The 12,494-nt window shown below is 48.6% G+C and overlaps 1 protein-coding gene across 4 annotated transcripts in view; it reads left to right on the top strand.

Moving 5' to 3' along the window:
- Nucleotides 1–4,448: 4,448 nt before the first annotated feature.
- CDK4 (cyclin dependent kinase 4) overlaps nt 4,449–12,494 on the top strand; it is a 127,059-nt gene continuing 119,013 nt past the window's right edge. Inside the window, exons 1-2 of one of the 4 annotated variants that reach the window (XM_063952307.1) lie at nt 4,449–4,503; nt 4,613–4,677. Coding sequence is in view for 1 of the 4 variants with exons in the window: in XM_063952305.1 (XP_063808375.1) it covers nt 4,939–4,995 (57 nt within the window). In the remaining 3 variants the exon portion in view is untranslated. The other 3 variants (XM_063952308.1, XM_063952306.1, XM_063952305.1) reach the window with 3 other exon arrangements.

Consider the following 12,494-nt stretch of genomic DNA (forward strand, 5'->3'; position numbering starts at 1 on the left):
GTATGGCATTAGCTGCTGACACTTTCTCCTGACGTGAGAAAGTGATGTATGTGGCTACTAATGGTTGTCGTCTCTTTTACCTGCTACTGCATTGGACTGGTTAACAAAAACTGAGCTCCTGTGCACGGAGGCGAGGTTATAGAGGAGGCAGCGCTATGCATTCTGAGAACAGTCAAAGCTTTTAGCCTGTTGGTGCCTCGGATCAAGATCCTACTCTACACCCCAATGTCATTCCCTGTGGAGCCCAGTGCACCTTGCAGGAAGAGATTTAACAACGGTAAGTTCTTACCATAAATCTTGTTTTTTAACCCTCTCACAATCCTCTCATTTCTACCAGTCCAAATACATTTCTGCACCCACTTTATCTACGCTTTTGATTCCCTTCAAACTAAATCTACACCCATTGAGCTTACACTGCTTTTCTCACCTGCAATTCTTCTGCTCTGATTCCCTTACAGCCTCCTCTCCTACTTCCAGTTTCCCTCAACCTATTTACCTACTTAACACTATGTCCAGGTTTTCTTCTACTCCCCACATCACTCAGTGTCTACCTAATTATGTGTCTTGCCCCCTGTTCACCCCTCTATCCTTTACCCCTAGTCTCCTACACTTCCTCCTCTTTCCCCTCTTCTGTCTCCTCTCCATCCCTCTGTTTCCTTCCCCCTCCTTTCCTGTTACCCCACTTTCATTCACCTCTGCTCCATTGCCCTGCTACCCCACAACTCAGCCCTGCTCCCTCCCTCCCTTCCCTGTCATCTCCCCACAACCCCATTCACATCACATTGAACTCCCTCCCTGCCCACCTCATGCAGCTTCCCCTCCTAGCTCAGGCACCCGCACCATCACTACTCTCTCATCATCCTTGCCCTCAAAGTTAATCTCACTTCACCGCTACAGCAACCCTGATAATCTCATTCACATCTCTCCCACAGACTCCTATCCCCTCTCCAGTTCCCTCTGGAATGCCAGATCTGTTCGTAACAAACTGGTCCCCACTCATGACCTTTTCATTTCCAACTCCCTACACCTACTAGCCATTACTGAAACCTGGATTACGCCCTCTGACACTATTTCTCCTGCTGCTCTCTTTGCTGAGGGCCTCTCATTCACACACACACCCCGACCTGGGGGTCGCCATGGGGGTGGTGTTGGGGTCCTTTTACCTTCTAGTTACTCCTACCAACTCATACCACCAGAACCATCCCTTACCATTCTCTACATTTGAGGTTCATGCTATAAGCCTCTTCCAACCAGTCCATCTTAGAGTAGCTGTCATTTACCGCCCCCCCCCCCCCTGGCATTGCCTCCAAATTCATCGACAACTTTGCTTCCTGGATTCCTCACTTCCTCTCTTCTGACATTCCCTCCATTATCTTAGGTGATTTAAACATCCCTATCGATATCCCCACACAATCCCCTGCCTCTAAACTCCTTACCCTCACTTCTTCACTTGGTTTCTCCCAGTGGACCTCCTCACCCTCCCATGTGAATGAGCTCACTGGATCTGGTCTACACTCACCAATGTGATATTTTTCCAACTCCCCATTTCCCCTCTCTGACCACCACCTTCTCTCCTTTAACCTATCTATCTCTGCTTCCCCATCTCTACCTACAAAGGCTACCATCACTAAGCGTAACATTGACTATTGACGCCACATTCCTTTCCTCCCTGTTTGACTCACTTCTCTCTCCTATTCTCTCTCTCTGTCTCTCTCTCTCTCATGCCCTGAACAAGCCATTTCCATATATAATGCATCCCTTACTTCTGCTCTTGACTCTGTTGCGCCACCAACTACTATTCACTCTCGCAAAATTAACACCTGAACCCTGGCACACCAAATGTACCAGATATCTGCAAAAATGCTCACGTACTACTGAGCGACACTGGAGGAAATCACGCTCTAAGGCAGACTCGTATGCTCTCATCCTTCAGTGCTGCCCTTTCCCTTGCTAAACAGTCATACTTCAAGAACCTCATCTCCTCCCAGTCTTCCAACCCCCGGCGCCTCTTTACCATTCTCAACTCACTCCTCTGCCCACCTCCACCTCGTCTCCCCTCCTCACTCTCTGCTCTTGACTTTGCCACTTCACGTCCAAAATTGACTCCATACGACAGGACATCACATCACACCAGACCATCAGCAACCAGCCTTTTCCCATAACTTACCACCCCTCCCTATCCCTCTCACCAACTCTTACATCTTTCTCCCATGCATCTGGTGAGGAAGTCATGGCCCACATTCGTTCCTCTCCCCTTACCACCTCCCCTCTTGACCCTTTATCCTCCCACCTCCTCTGCTACCTCTCTCCTGCTGCCTGTTCCCATATTTTCCACCTTCTCAATCTCTCCCTCTCATCAGGCACTGTCCCCTCTGCCTTCAGGCATGCACTCAGCTCTCCTATTCTTAAAAAACCTACCCTTGATCCAAACACTCTCTCCAACTACCAACCCATCTCTCTTCTCCCTTTTGCCTCCAAACTCCTTGAGCGTATTGTCTACAACCACCTTACTTCCTTTCTTTCCTCACAGTCACTGCTTGACCCATTCCAGTCTGGCTTCCGTCCTCTTCACTCCACTGAAACTGCCCTTACAAAAGACTGCAATGACCTCCATGTTGCTAAATCTAAGGGCCACTACTCTCTACTTATTCTTCTTGATCTCTCTGCTGCTTTTGACACTGTGGACCACCCTTTCCTACTGCAAATTCTTCACTCCATTGGTCTGCGTGATACTGCCCTCTCTTAGCTGTCTTCCTACCTCTCTGATCGTTCATTCTCTGTCTCCTCTCATGACTCCACCTCCCCCTCACATCCACTAACTGTAGGTGTACCCCAAGGCTCTGTCCTTGGTCCTCTTCTTTTCTCTCTATATACATCCTCACTAGGTAAGCTCATTAGCTCTTTTGATTTCCAATATCATCTCTATGCAGATGACACTCAAACCTATCTTTCCTCTCCGGACCTCTCCCCTGCTCTCCTCACTCAAATCTCCAACTGTCGCTCTGCTATCTCTGTTTGGATGTCCCAGCGCTTTCTTAAACTTAACATATCTAAGACTGAGCTGATCATCCTCCCTCCCGCATAACCTCACCTCCCACAATCTCATTATCTATTGATGGCACTACTATCTCCTCTAGCCCCCAAGTGCACTCTCTTCGAGTAATCCTTGACTCCTCCCTCTCCTTCAAACCACACATTCAGCACCTCTCACAATCATGCCGATTTCATCTAAAAAATATTTCCAGGATCAGACCCTTTCTGACCTAGGATGCTACTAAGACCCTTATCCACTATCTGGTCATCTCCAGACTGGACTACTGTAATCTCCTCCTGACTGGCATTCCTGACAAATACCTCTCTCCACTCCAAACTATCCTCAATGCTGCTGCCCGGCTCATTTTCCTCACCAAACACACTACGTCCACCTCTCCTCTCCTATAAGACCTTTACTGGCTTCCCTTCCCTTTCAGAATCCATTTCAAGCTTTTCACACTCACTTACAAATCCCTCACCCACTCCTCTCCCATTTACATCTCTGACCTTATCGCCCCTTACACTCCCACCCGTCCTCTTCGCTCTGCTAATACATGCCAACTCTCCTGCCTACTGATTACTTCCTCCCACTCCTACCTCCAAGATTTTTCACGTGCTGCTCCAATTCTCTGGAATTCCCTACCTCTCCCCCTTGGACTCTCCACCTCTCTACAAAACTTCAAACGGGCTCTCAAGACCCACTTCTTCACCAAACCCAGCCAAATCTCATCCTAACCCTCTGTACCACGCTTATTTGTTTATGTACTCTGTAATTGGGCGCTGCGGAACCCTTGTGGCACCATATAAATAAAGGATAATAATAATTAATAATAATAATAATAATAATAATAATAATAATAATAATACTGTAAGCTCCGGCAGGAGAGGGGGGAATGCCTGTTGTAAGCTCCAACCTCCCAGTCACGCTAGATATATGCAGCCGGAGTTGGGAAAAAGATTGGGATGGACAGAAGACACCGCAGGCCAGGCAGTCAGCACATGCACTGCTGTGCAAGAAATGGGCACTACAATGATATAAGCACACACCATGGCAAAAATTTAGAGACACCACAATTAAAACTTTATTATAAGTATAGACAAAAGTTGTATGTCTTTGAATGTAATGATTGACAATATTACCACATGCAGACATTTTTAAAAATAATAACAAAAAGAATGATCAGTAATGATTATATTAATGTCATACTGATAATGTCATACTTGTACTTCTAATTGTCACTTAAACCTTTGCCATAGTATATACACTTCTTTATAACCATTTCAAAGTTTACATTTTTCTATATATTTTCTCGAACACGTTGCATAAAAAAAACTGTTTATTATTATGCAATGCCAAATGCCTCAGGTACTTCTTGTCTATAACTATAAAGTCACTAAAGCAACATATGGACTAAGAAGTGGCTGGGGCAGGGCCACACAGTTAGGAGGAGGGACAGGGAAGGAGAGTGGGTGAGTGAGGGGGGTCTGGGCAGGAAGTGATTCTGTTATGAGTTGGATGAGTGAGCATGTGAGCTTGGGGCTGCTGCACTAGATAATAGAATCTCTCTCATTCTTCCAGCTCACAGGGATTAGACATGACTCTGCTACTGCTGACCGCCTGCTGCTGAATTTACTAACGTCCGGGTAAGCCCTCCTCGCATAATTGGTGGCCACACTGACTATTTGCTGACCAGCAGCTGCTGCTGCATGCTATTAGGGCACGGCGCAAGGGAGGCTGCAGCTCCAAGCCACATGTCTCACAGGAGGATAGATTTAGGACGGGAAGTAGTGTCTAAGTGCAGGAGGAATGACCCATGTATTAGCTACATTCTAGCTAGGGGTGCTAGCAATGTCAGAGCTGCAGGGTGCTGGCCACGTTTAGGGAGCGCCCCCGGATCACCCTGTATGGCAGATGCGGTCAGGTGGCTGCAGATTGCAGTGAAGAGCAGATGGCCCGTGTGTGTATGTGGGGGGTGAATCCTGGAGAGTCACAGACCCTGCCAGAATTGTTTTTTACTTTTATTTTTTATTCACTCTCATGGAAACTTCATGCTTTAGCTTTGACCTAATGAGAGAAAAAGTAGTGGCAGGAAGGGGAGGAGGAATTAAGGGGAAAACTTGTGGGTATGCTGAAAGAATGAAACTTCATTATTTCATAGTGTAATGCAGGCAGGGCTGTGAAGGGCTGATCCTCTTCCTCTCCTGTCCATTCATGATAAGAGAGAGTCCATGTGCTCTGCACAAAAGACTGTCTGTTCCCCATGCAGCAACACGTGTGAGGAGGAAAGCCTCCCATATACAGTATCTTCAGTCTATACAGTACGTGTGTGTGTGTATATATATATATATATATATATATATCTAAACTGATGCCACTGTAAATAGGATTTTTTTTTTTTTTTTTTAGATTCCTAAGGCAGTGCATTATTTTCACCCCAAAACTTTGCAGTGTACTGCATATACAGTCGGTTGTATATAATTATGTATCAGTATACATGCTTTGTATTGTGCAGTGTGAGAGGCACAAAGAAACCTGCACACAAATCATTATTTCTCTTACGGTCCTTGGGGATACTGGGAATCCATTTCGTAACATGGGATATAGACAGGTCCACTAGGACCAATGGGCACTTTAAGAAATTGCTCGTGTGCGCTGGCTCCTCCCTCTATGCCCCTCCTACCAGACTCAGTTTAGAAAATGTGCCCGGAAGAGCCATTCACGTCGCTGGAAGCTCCTGAAGCGTTTTCTGCATTTATTTTGTAAGTTTGTTATTTTCAGGCAGGACTGGATGGCACCAGCCTGCCTGCTTTGTGGAACTTAGGGGGGATAACTGCCATAGTCCTGTTCCCCGCTGACAGGACACTAGCTCCTGAGGGAACTATTTGCAAGCCCACCATGGCGTGCGTGCAATCCTGCAGCATGCCGCCACCCCTAACAGAGCCAGAAGATAGAAGAGTGGTGAGTACTAAGCCAGCGTCCCGGTTAGCGGGCCGCCGGACATTATGTCGGCATGAGGGTACGGAGACACACGGCTTCTACGTAGGGCGGCTGGGTCTCCAGACTCTGTACACAGTGCGGACACACCGCTTCTGAGGGAGCGAACTGAGTCTTAAGTACACTACAGGTGTACACAGCACCCAGACTGGCATTACAGACTTAAAAGGCGGCTGACTCCATTTTAAGCACTAAAATTACCTCAGCCAGTATAAAAAAGTGTAGGAAGACTGCATGCCATTGAAGGGGCGGGGCTTCACTATGAGCGGATCCAGCAGCTCACCAGCGTCATTTTCACTATACAGTGGACACAGACGCTGACTGACTGGGACGCGCAGCTCCTCCGGAGAGCCTCCAGATTACCTCAGCGGTACCAGGGGGTCATAGTGGGGGGGGGGGAGAGCGCTTACTATTATAATAGGTCCTCAATCTGTGTACTTAGTCTGCGACCCGGCTAAGCTTGGCATTAGCAGTAAGGGCGCTGTGTGCTGGCTCCATATCTATCTCTGTGTCTCTCTGAGGGTTCTTTGTGGGTTAATTGTGCATTTAACCTGTTCCTGTGTGTGCTGTCACTGTCACAGTATGTCAGACAAAGAGTGTGTTTCATGTAAGGCACAGTGCTCCTCTTCTCCAGGGGGTTCACTGCAGTGTACTCAGTGCAGTGTACCCTCCCAGGCTAGCGGGGCAGAGCCAGCTTATCTGGATTCTATTAGGGGAACGATTTCCAATATTTCTTCTAAATTGTCCCGAAATGAGAAAGAGACACAATACTTGAGACAATTGATGACTGAGTTTATGAACAGAGACTCAGTACCCAAACCAGCATCTCAGTCCCCTGCCATTTTTCCGCAAAAACGTCCTTTGGCCCATATCCTGCAGTCTGACTCGGATGATGACGGGAGGTGGACTCAGAGGTGGGGGAGGCTACTCTGTCACGGAATAGAGGCTCTCATAGAAGCTATCAGAGAAGTTCTGCATATCCCTGATAAGGTAACAGAGGAGACTGAGGAATCTTATTTTAATATAAAAAAGAAATTCTCGGCCACTTTTCCTTTGTCAAAGGAACAAAATACACTGTTTGAAGAACTGTGGGTTGATCCTGATAGCAAATGTCAACTCCCTAAAAGGTTGATATCATATTTTCCTTTTCCTCCTGAGGATAGGAAAAAATGGGAAAATCCACCGATATTGGATGCATCAGTATCCATACTGTCACGGAAAATTGTATTGCCTATCCCGGGTGCAGCTTCCTTAAAAGACACGGCTGATCGTAGAATTGAGAATACACTCAAATCTTTGTATACAGCTGCTGGGGTGGCCCAGCGACCCACTATAGCATGTGGGTGGATTACTAAGGCCATCGCCAAATGGTCGGGTAACCTAACTGAGGGGTTAGGTACCTTGCCTCAGGGGGAGATTATTGTACTCCTCCAACATATACAGGACTCTGCGAATTTTATGGTGGAAGCCATAAAAGAAATAGGCTTGCTTACTGCATGCACCACTGCTATGGCAGTGTCAGCATGCAGAGGCTGATGGCTACGCCAGTGGACTGCTGACGCGGATTCCAGGAAAGGCGTGGAAGGCCTACCCTTCACAGGAGAGGCCTTATTTGGAGATGAACTAGACAAATGGATCCCCAAAGCTACTGTGGGTAAGTCCATGTATCTTCCTTCTGCAGCTCCGCGAGCGAGGAAGGCCTACTCGGGACATAATCTAGAGTCCTTTCGGACTGCCAAGATTATGGGCAAGACCAGAGGTTCTTCTACAGCCACCAGAGGCGCTAAAGGTAAACCACCCAAACCAGCAACTGCCGGTTCACAGGAACAGAGCTCAAGCTCTGCTTCCTCAAAACCTTCAGCATGACAGTGGACTGCGATGCCTGGAAGATTGTCAGGAGGGAGCTCGACTAAAATTTTTCGGTCACATCTGGACAGGTTTGTGCCAGGATCACTGGGTCATAGATCTTATTTCCCAGGTCTACAGACTGGAGTTTCAGGAGCTCCCACCTCACAGATTCTTCAAATCAGGCTTACCAGTTTCACAAGAGGCAAGTGTAACCTTACAGGACGCCATTCAAAAACTGGTACAGACTCAGGTCATTGTTCCAGTTCCACCTCATCTGCAAAACAAGGGATATTGGGGGTCATTCTGAGTTGATCGTAGCTGTGCTAAATTTATCACAGCTACGATCATGTTCCCAGACATGCGGGGGGACGCCCAGCACAGAGCTAGTCCGCCCCGCATGTCTGTCCGGGCCCCCCTTCCCCCGCACAAGTATAAAAGCATCGCACAGCGGCGATGCTTTTGTACTTGCTGAGTAACTCCCGGCCAGCGCAGCTCCTGTGGCTGGCTGTGAGTTGGTTGTCGCTGCCCCTGGTCGCAGCGGCTGAGTGTGACATCACACAGCCGCTGCGGGCCGCCCCTCCCCCCAACGGTCCGGCTACGACGGCCTAACTCCGCCGTGCCGCCCCCCTCCCGCCCATCGACCGCCTCTGCCTGTCAATCAGGCAGAGGTGATCGCTAGGGAACGACGGCCTTCGGCCGCCCAGCATGCACCGGCGCACTGCGGTGTCTGTGCAGTTCCGACCCGAACCCTGCACTGCGAACAACTGCAGCGAGCGATCGGGTCGGAATGACCCCCATTATTCCAACTTGTTTGTAGTACCGAAACCGGACGGATCAGTAAGACCAATTTTGAACGTCAAGTCGTTGATCCCGTACTTACGAGTGTTCAAATTCAAGATGGAGTCTCTGACAGCGGTGATCTCAGGTCTGGAGGAGGGGGAATTCCTAGTGTCTCATCAGGCTTATCTACGGTTTGCACTGCAGGACTGCCACTACCGGTTCCAGGCCCTGCCATTCGGTCTCTCCACGGCACCGAGAGTGTTCACCAAGGTGTTGGCAGAGATGATGGACAGCATTGGCCTCTAAACCAGACTACTCCTGCATCACGGGTGGATTCTGAATTTACCAAATCTCACCTGGAACGTACACAGGGTCTCAGAGAGTGTTCCTTCCCTTGGAGAAGGCTATGGTAATCCAGTCGATGGTTTGGGCTGTTCTGAAGCCAACCGGGATCTCGGTGCATCTGTGCATTTACCTTCTGGGGAAAATGGTGGCCTCTTACAAGGCAATTCATTATGGAAGGTTTCATGCGAGGCCCTTCCAGCTGGATCTGTTGGACAAATGGTCCGGATCGCATCTTCACATGCACCAGAGGATCTGTCTGGCGCCAAGAGCCAGGATCTCCCTTCTGTGGTGGCTACAGACTTCTCAACTCGTCGAGGGTCGGAGGTTCGGGATTCGGAATTGGATTCTGTTAACCACGGACGCAAGCCTCAGAGGTTGGGGAGCAGTCACCCAGGGGGTGCAGTTTCAAGGAAGATGGTCAAGTTGGGAAGTTGTCCTTCCAATAAACATCTTGGAACTCAGGACAATCTACAACGCCCTTCTGCAGACCTCCTCTCTACTTCGGAATCGGGCCATTCAAGTCCAGTCGGACAATGTAACGGCGGTAACGTACATAAACCGACAGGGTGTATTGAAAAACAGAGCAGCAATGTCAGAGGTGTCAAGAATTCTCCACTGGGCGGAAAAACACGCTGTGGCATTGTCTACTCCCGGAATGAAGACTGCCGACAACTGGGAAGCATACTTCCTCAGCAGACACGACCTGTACCCGGGGGAGTGAGGCCTCCACCCGGAGGTGTTCAGGTGGTTGACACGTCTGTGGGGATATCCACGGATCGACATGATGGCCTCTTGACGCAACAAGAAGCTCAAGCTGTATTTGTTCCAGGTCGAGAGACCCACGCTTTGACAACTCCGTGGGTCTACCAGCTGGTGTATGTGTTTACTCCACTTCCTCTGATCCCAAGAATTCTAAAGAGAATAAAAAGGGAAAAGGTTCAAGCAATTCTTATTTCTCTGAACTGGCCTCAAAGGGCCTGCTACGCGGATCTTCTCGGGATGCTGATAGAAGATCCATGGCCTCTACCTCTTCGCAAGGATCTTCTGCAACAGGGGCCGTTCGTCTATCAAGACTTACCGTGGCTACGTTTATTGCCATGGAAGTTGAACGGTTGATTCTAGCCAGGAGAGGGATTCCTGACAAGGTCATCCCGACTATGATCCAAGCCAGGAAGGGGATAAAGTATAAACATTACTACCGTATATGGAAGAAGTATGTCTTTTGGTGTGAGGGCAGACAATATTCTGCGGTGGAATTTCATCTGGGACGTCTCCTGCTTTTTCTGCAGTTAGGAGTGGATGTGGGCCTACGCCTAGGCTCAGTTAAATTCCAGATTTCGGCCTTATCCTATTTATTTTCAGAAACAATTGGCTTCTCTCCCTGAGGTCCAGACGTTCTTGAAAGGTGTTCTGCACATCCAGCCTCCCACGGCACCTTGGGATCTCAATTTGGTGCTGCAGTTCCTCCAATCAGATTAGTTTGAACCCTTGCAGGAGGCTGACGTAAAGTACCTTACGTGGGAGACCACCACGCTGTTGGCCTTGGCTTCAGCAAGGAGCTTGTCGGGGCGTTGTCTCACAAGAGCCCCTATTTAATTTTCCATGAGGACAGAGCTAAACTCAGAACTCGTCAGCAATTTCTTCCTAAGGTGGTGTCCGCGTTTCACATCAACCAACCTATTGTGGTTCTGGCTGTTACGGACACCTCTACTACTTCAAAGTCTTTGGATTTTGTGAGGGCTTTGAGGGTGTACGTAAAGAGGACAGCTCGTCACAGGAAATCCAACTCTGTGTTCGTTCTCTATTATCCCAATAAAATTGGGTGTCCTGCTTCAAAGCAGTCTCTTGACCGCTGGATCAGGCTCACTATCCAGCATGCTTATTCCACGGCAGGATTGCCGGTTCCAAAATCTGTACGGGCCCACTCTACTAGGTCGGTGGGTTCTACTTGGGCGGTTGCCCGGGGTGTCTCGGCTTTACGGCTCTGCCGAGCAGCTACTTGGTCAGGTTCAAACACGTTTGCAAAGTTTTACATGTTCGATACTTTGACCAAACTGAAGGTCCTCAGAGGCCAATCAGTTCTGCAGGAACCTCAGCACTCTCCCATTCAGTTTGGAAGCTTTGGTACTTCCCCATGGTACTAAATGGAGTCCCATTATCCCCAAGGACGTATGAGAAAATAGGATTTTAATTACCTACCTGTAAATCCTTTTCTCGTAGTCCATAGGGGATACTGGGCATCCGCCTGGTGCTTTGTTTTTTTTTCCTGCACTGTTAGTTAAGTATTCTGGTTTGTTCAGCTGTTGCTGTTCATGTTTCAAGTTTGGTTAACATGGCTTTCCTATTGTTCTTTGTGTGCTGGTTCGAAATCTCACCACTTTCCTTATGTATCCTTCTTTCAAAGTATGTCCATCTCTTCGGGCACAGTTTCCTATACCCCTTTTCCACTAGCTTTTAAAACACTGGTAAATGCGCGGGGCACGCATTTACCCGTGTTTTTCCCTAGTGGAAACGGCCCCCCCTGCAGATTCTCGGATCAAATGATCCGGGAATCCTACCTGGGTAGCTTGCCGGGTTGAACACGTGCCCAACCCAGTAAGCTGTGTAGTGTGAACGGAAGCCGTGTCGAGGCGACACGGCTCCCGTTCACAGTGTATGGGAGGGAGGGCAGCGCTGGGAGATCATGTGATCTCCCAGCGCCACCCCTGCCGCGTCAGCAGCAGCGTCACCAACCCGGCAATATGCCGGGTTGGTGACCGCTGTGGGAAAGGGGGCTGTAGCACGGGTCGCAGCCGTGTCAGGCGTCACGGCTGCGACCCGTGCTACAGTGGAAAAGGGGTACTAGACTGAGTCTGGTAGGAGAGGCATAGAGGGAGGAGCCAGCGCACACTATCAAATTCGTAGTGTCCAAGGCTCCTAGTGGACCCGTCTATACCCCATGGTACTAAATGGATTCCCAGTATCCCCTACGGACTACGAGAAAAGTATTTACCGGTAGGTAATTAAAATCCTATTTTCCCTACATATCCCAAAGTGTGAGCCAGGCTGTGGTGAATAAGGTTTCCATTATTACTGTTATTAATTACCTACTGAGACCAGTTAGTACTTACTACTGCTAAAGTAGAAGATAATTGGCCATTCTTCTGGCAAAGCATTCTGGGAGTTAAGCCAGGTACACACTAGATGATATTTAAATCGAATTTGCTGATAATGACCAATTGTTACGACAAATTTGTTTTTATGCACGCTCCCTAGGGTCTCTAGCAACATCCCCAGTCGTCTGTACATGCAGCTCAATCTGGGGATGTCGCTAGCGATGTCCACAGCATGACTTCGCTTCTCCTCTCTCCGTCGCTTCCAAAATCTGTAATTGTGTATGCACTTGCCAATGTCTGCACCCTGCCTGGTCCTGTTGCTAGGAATATGGCCAGGTACACACATTGTTTAGTGTGTACCTGGCATTACACTGATGTAATAGGTAATGATTCTCTGT

This window comes from Pseudophryne corroboree, chromosome 2 (assembly GCF_028390025.1).
Source record: "Pseudophryne corroboree isolate aPseCor3 chromosome 2, aPseCor3.hap2, whole genome shotgun sequence".
Lineage (NCBI taxonomy): Eukaryota > Metazoa > Chordata > Amphibia > Anura > Myobatrachidae > Pseudophryne > Pseudophryne corroboree.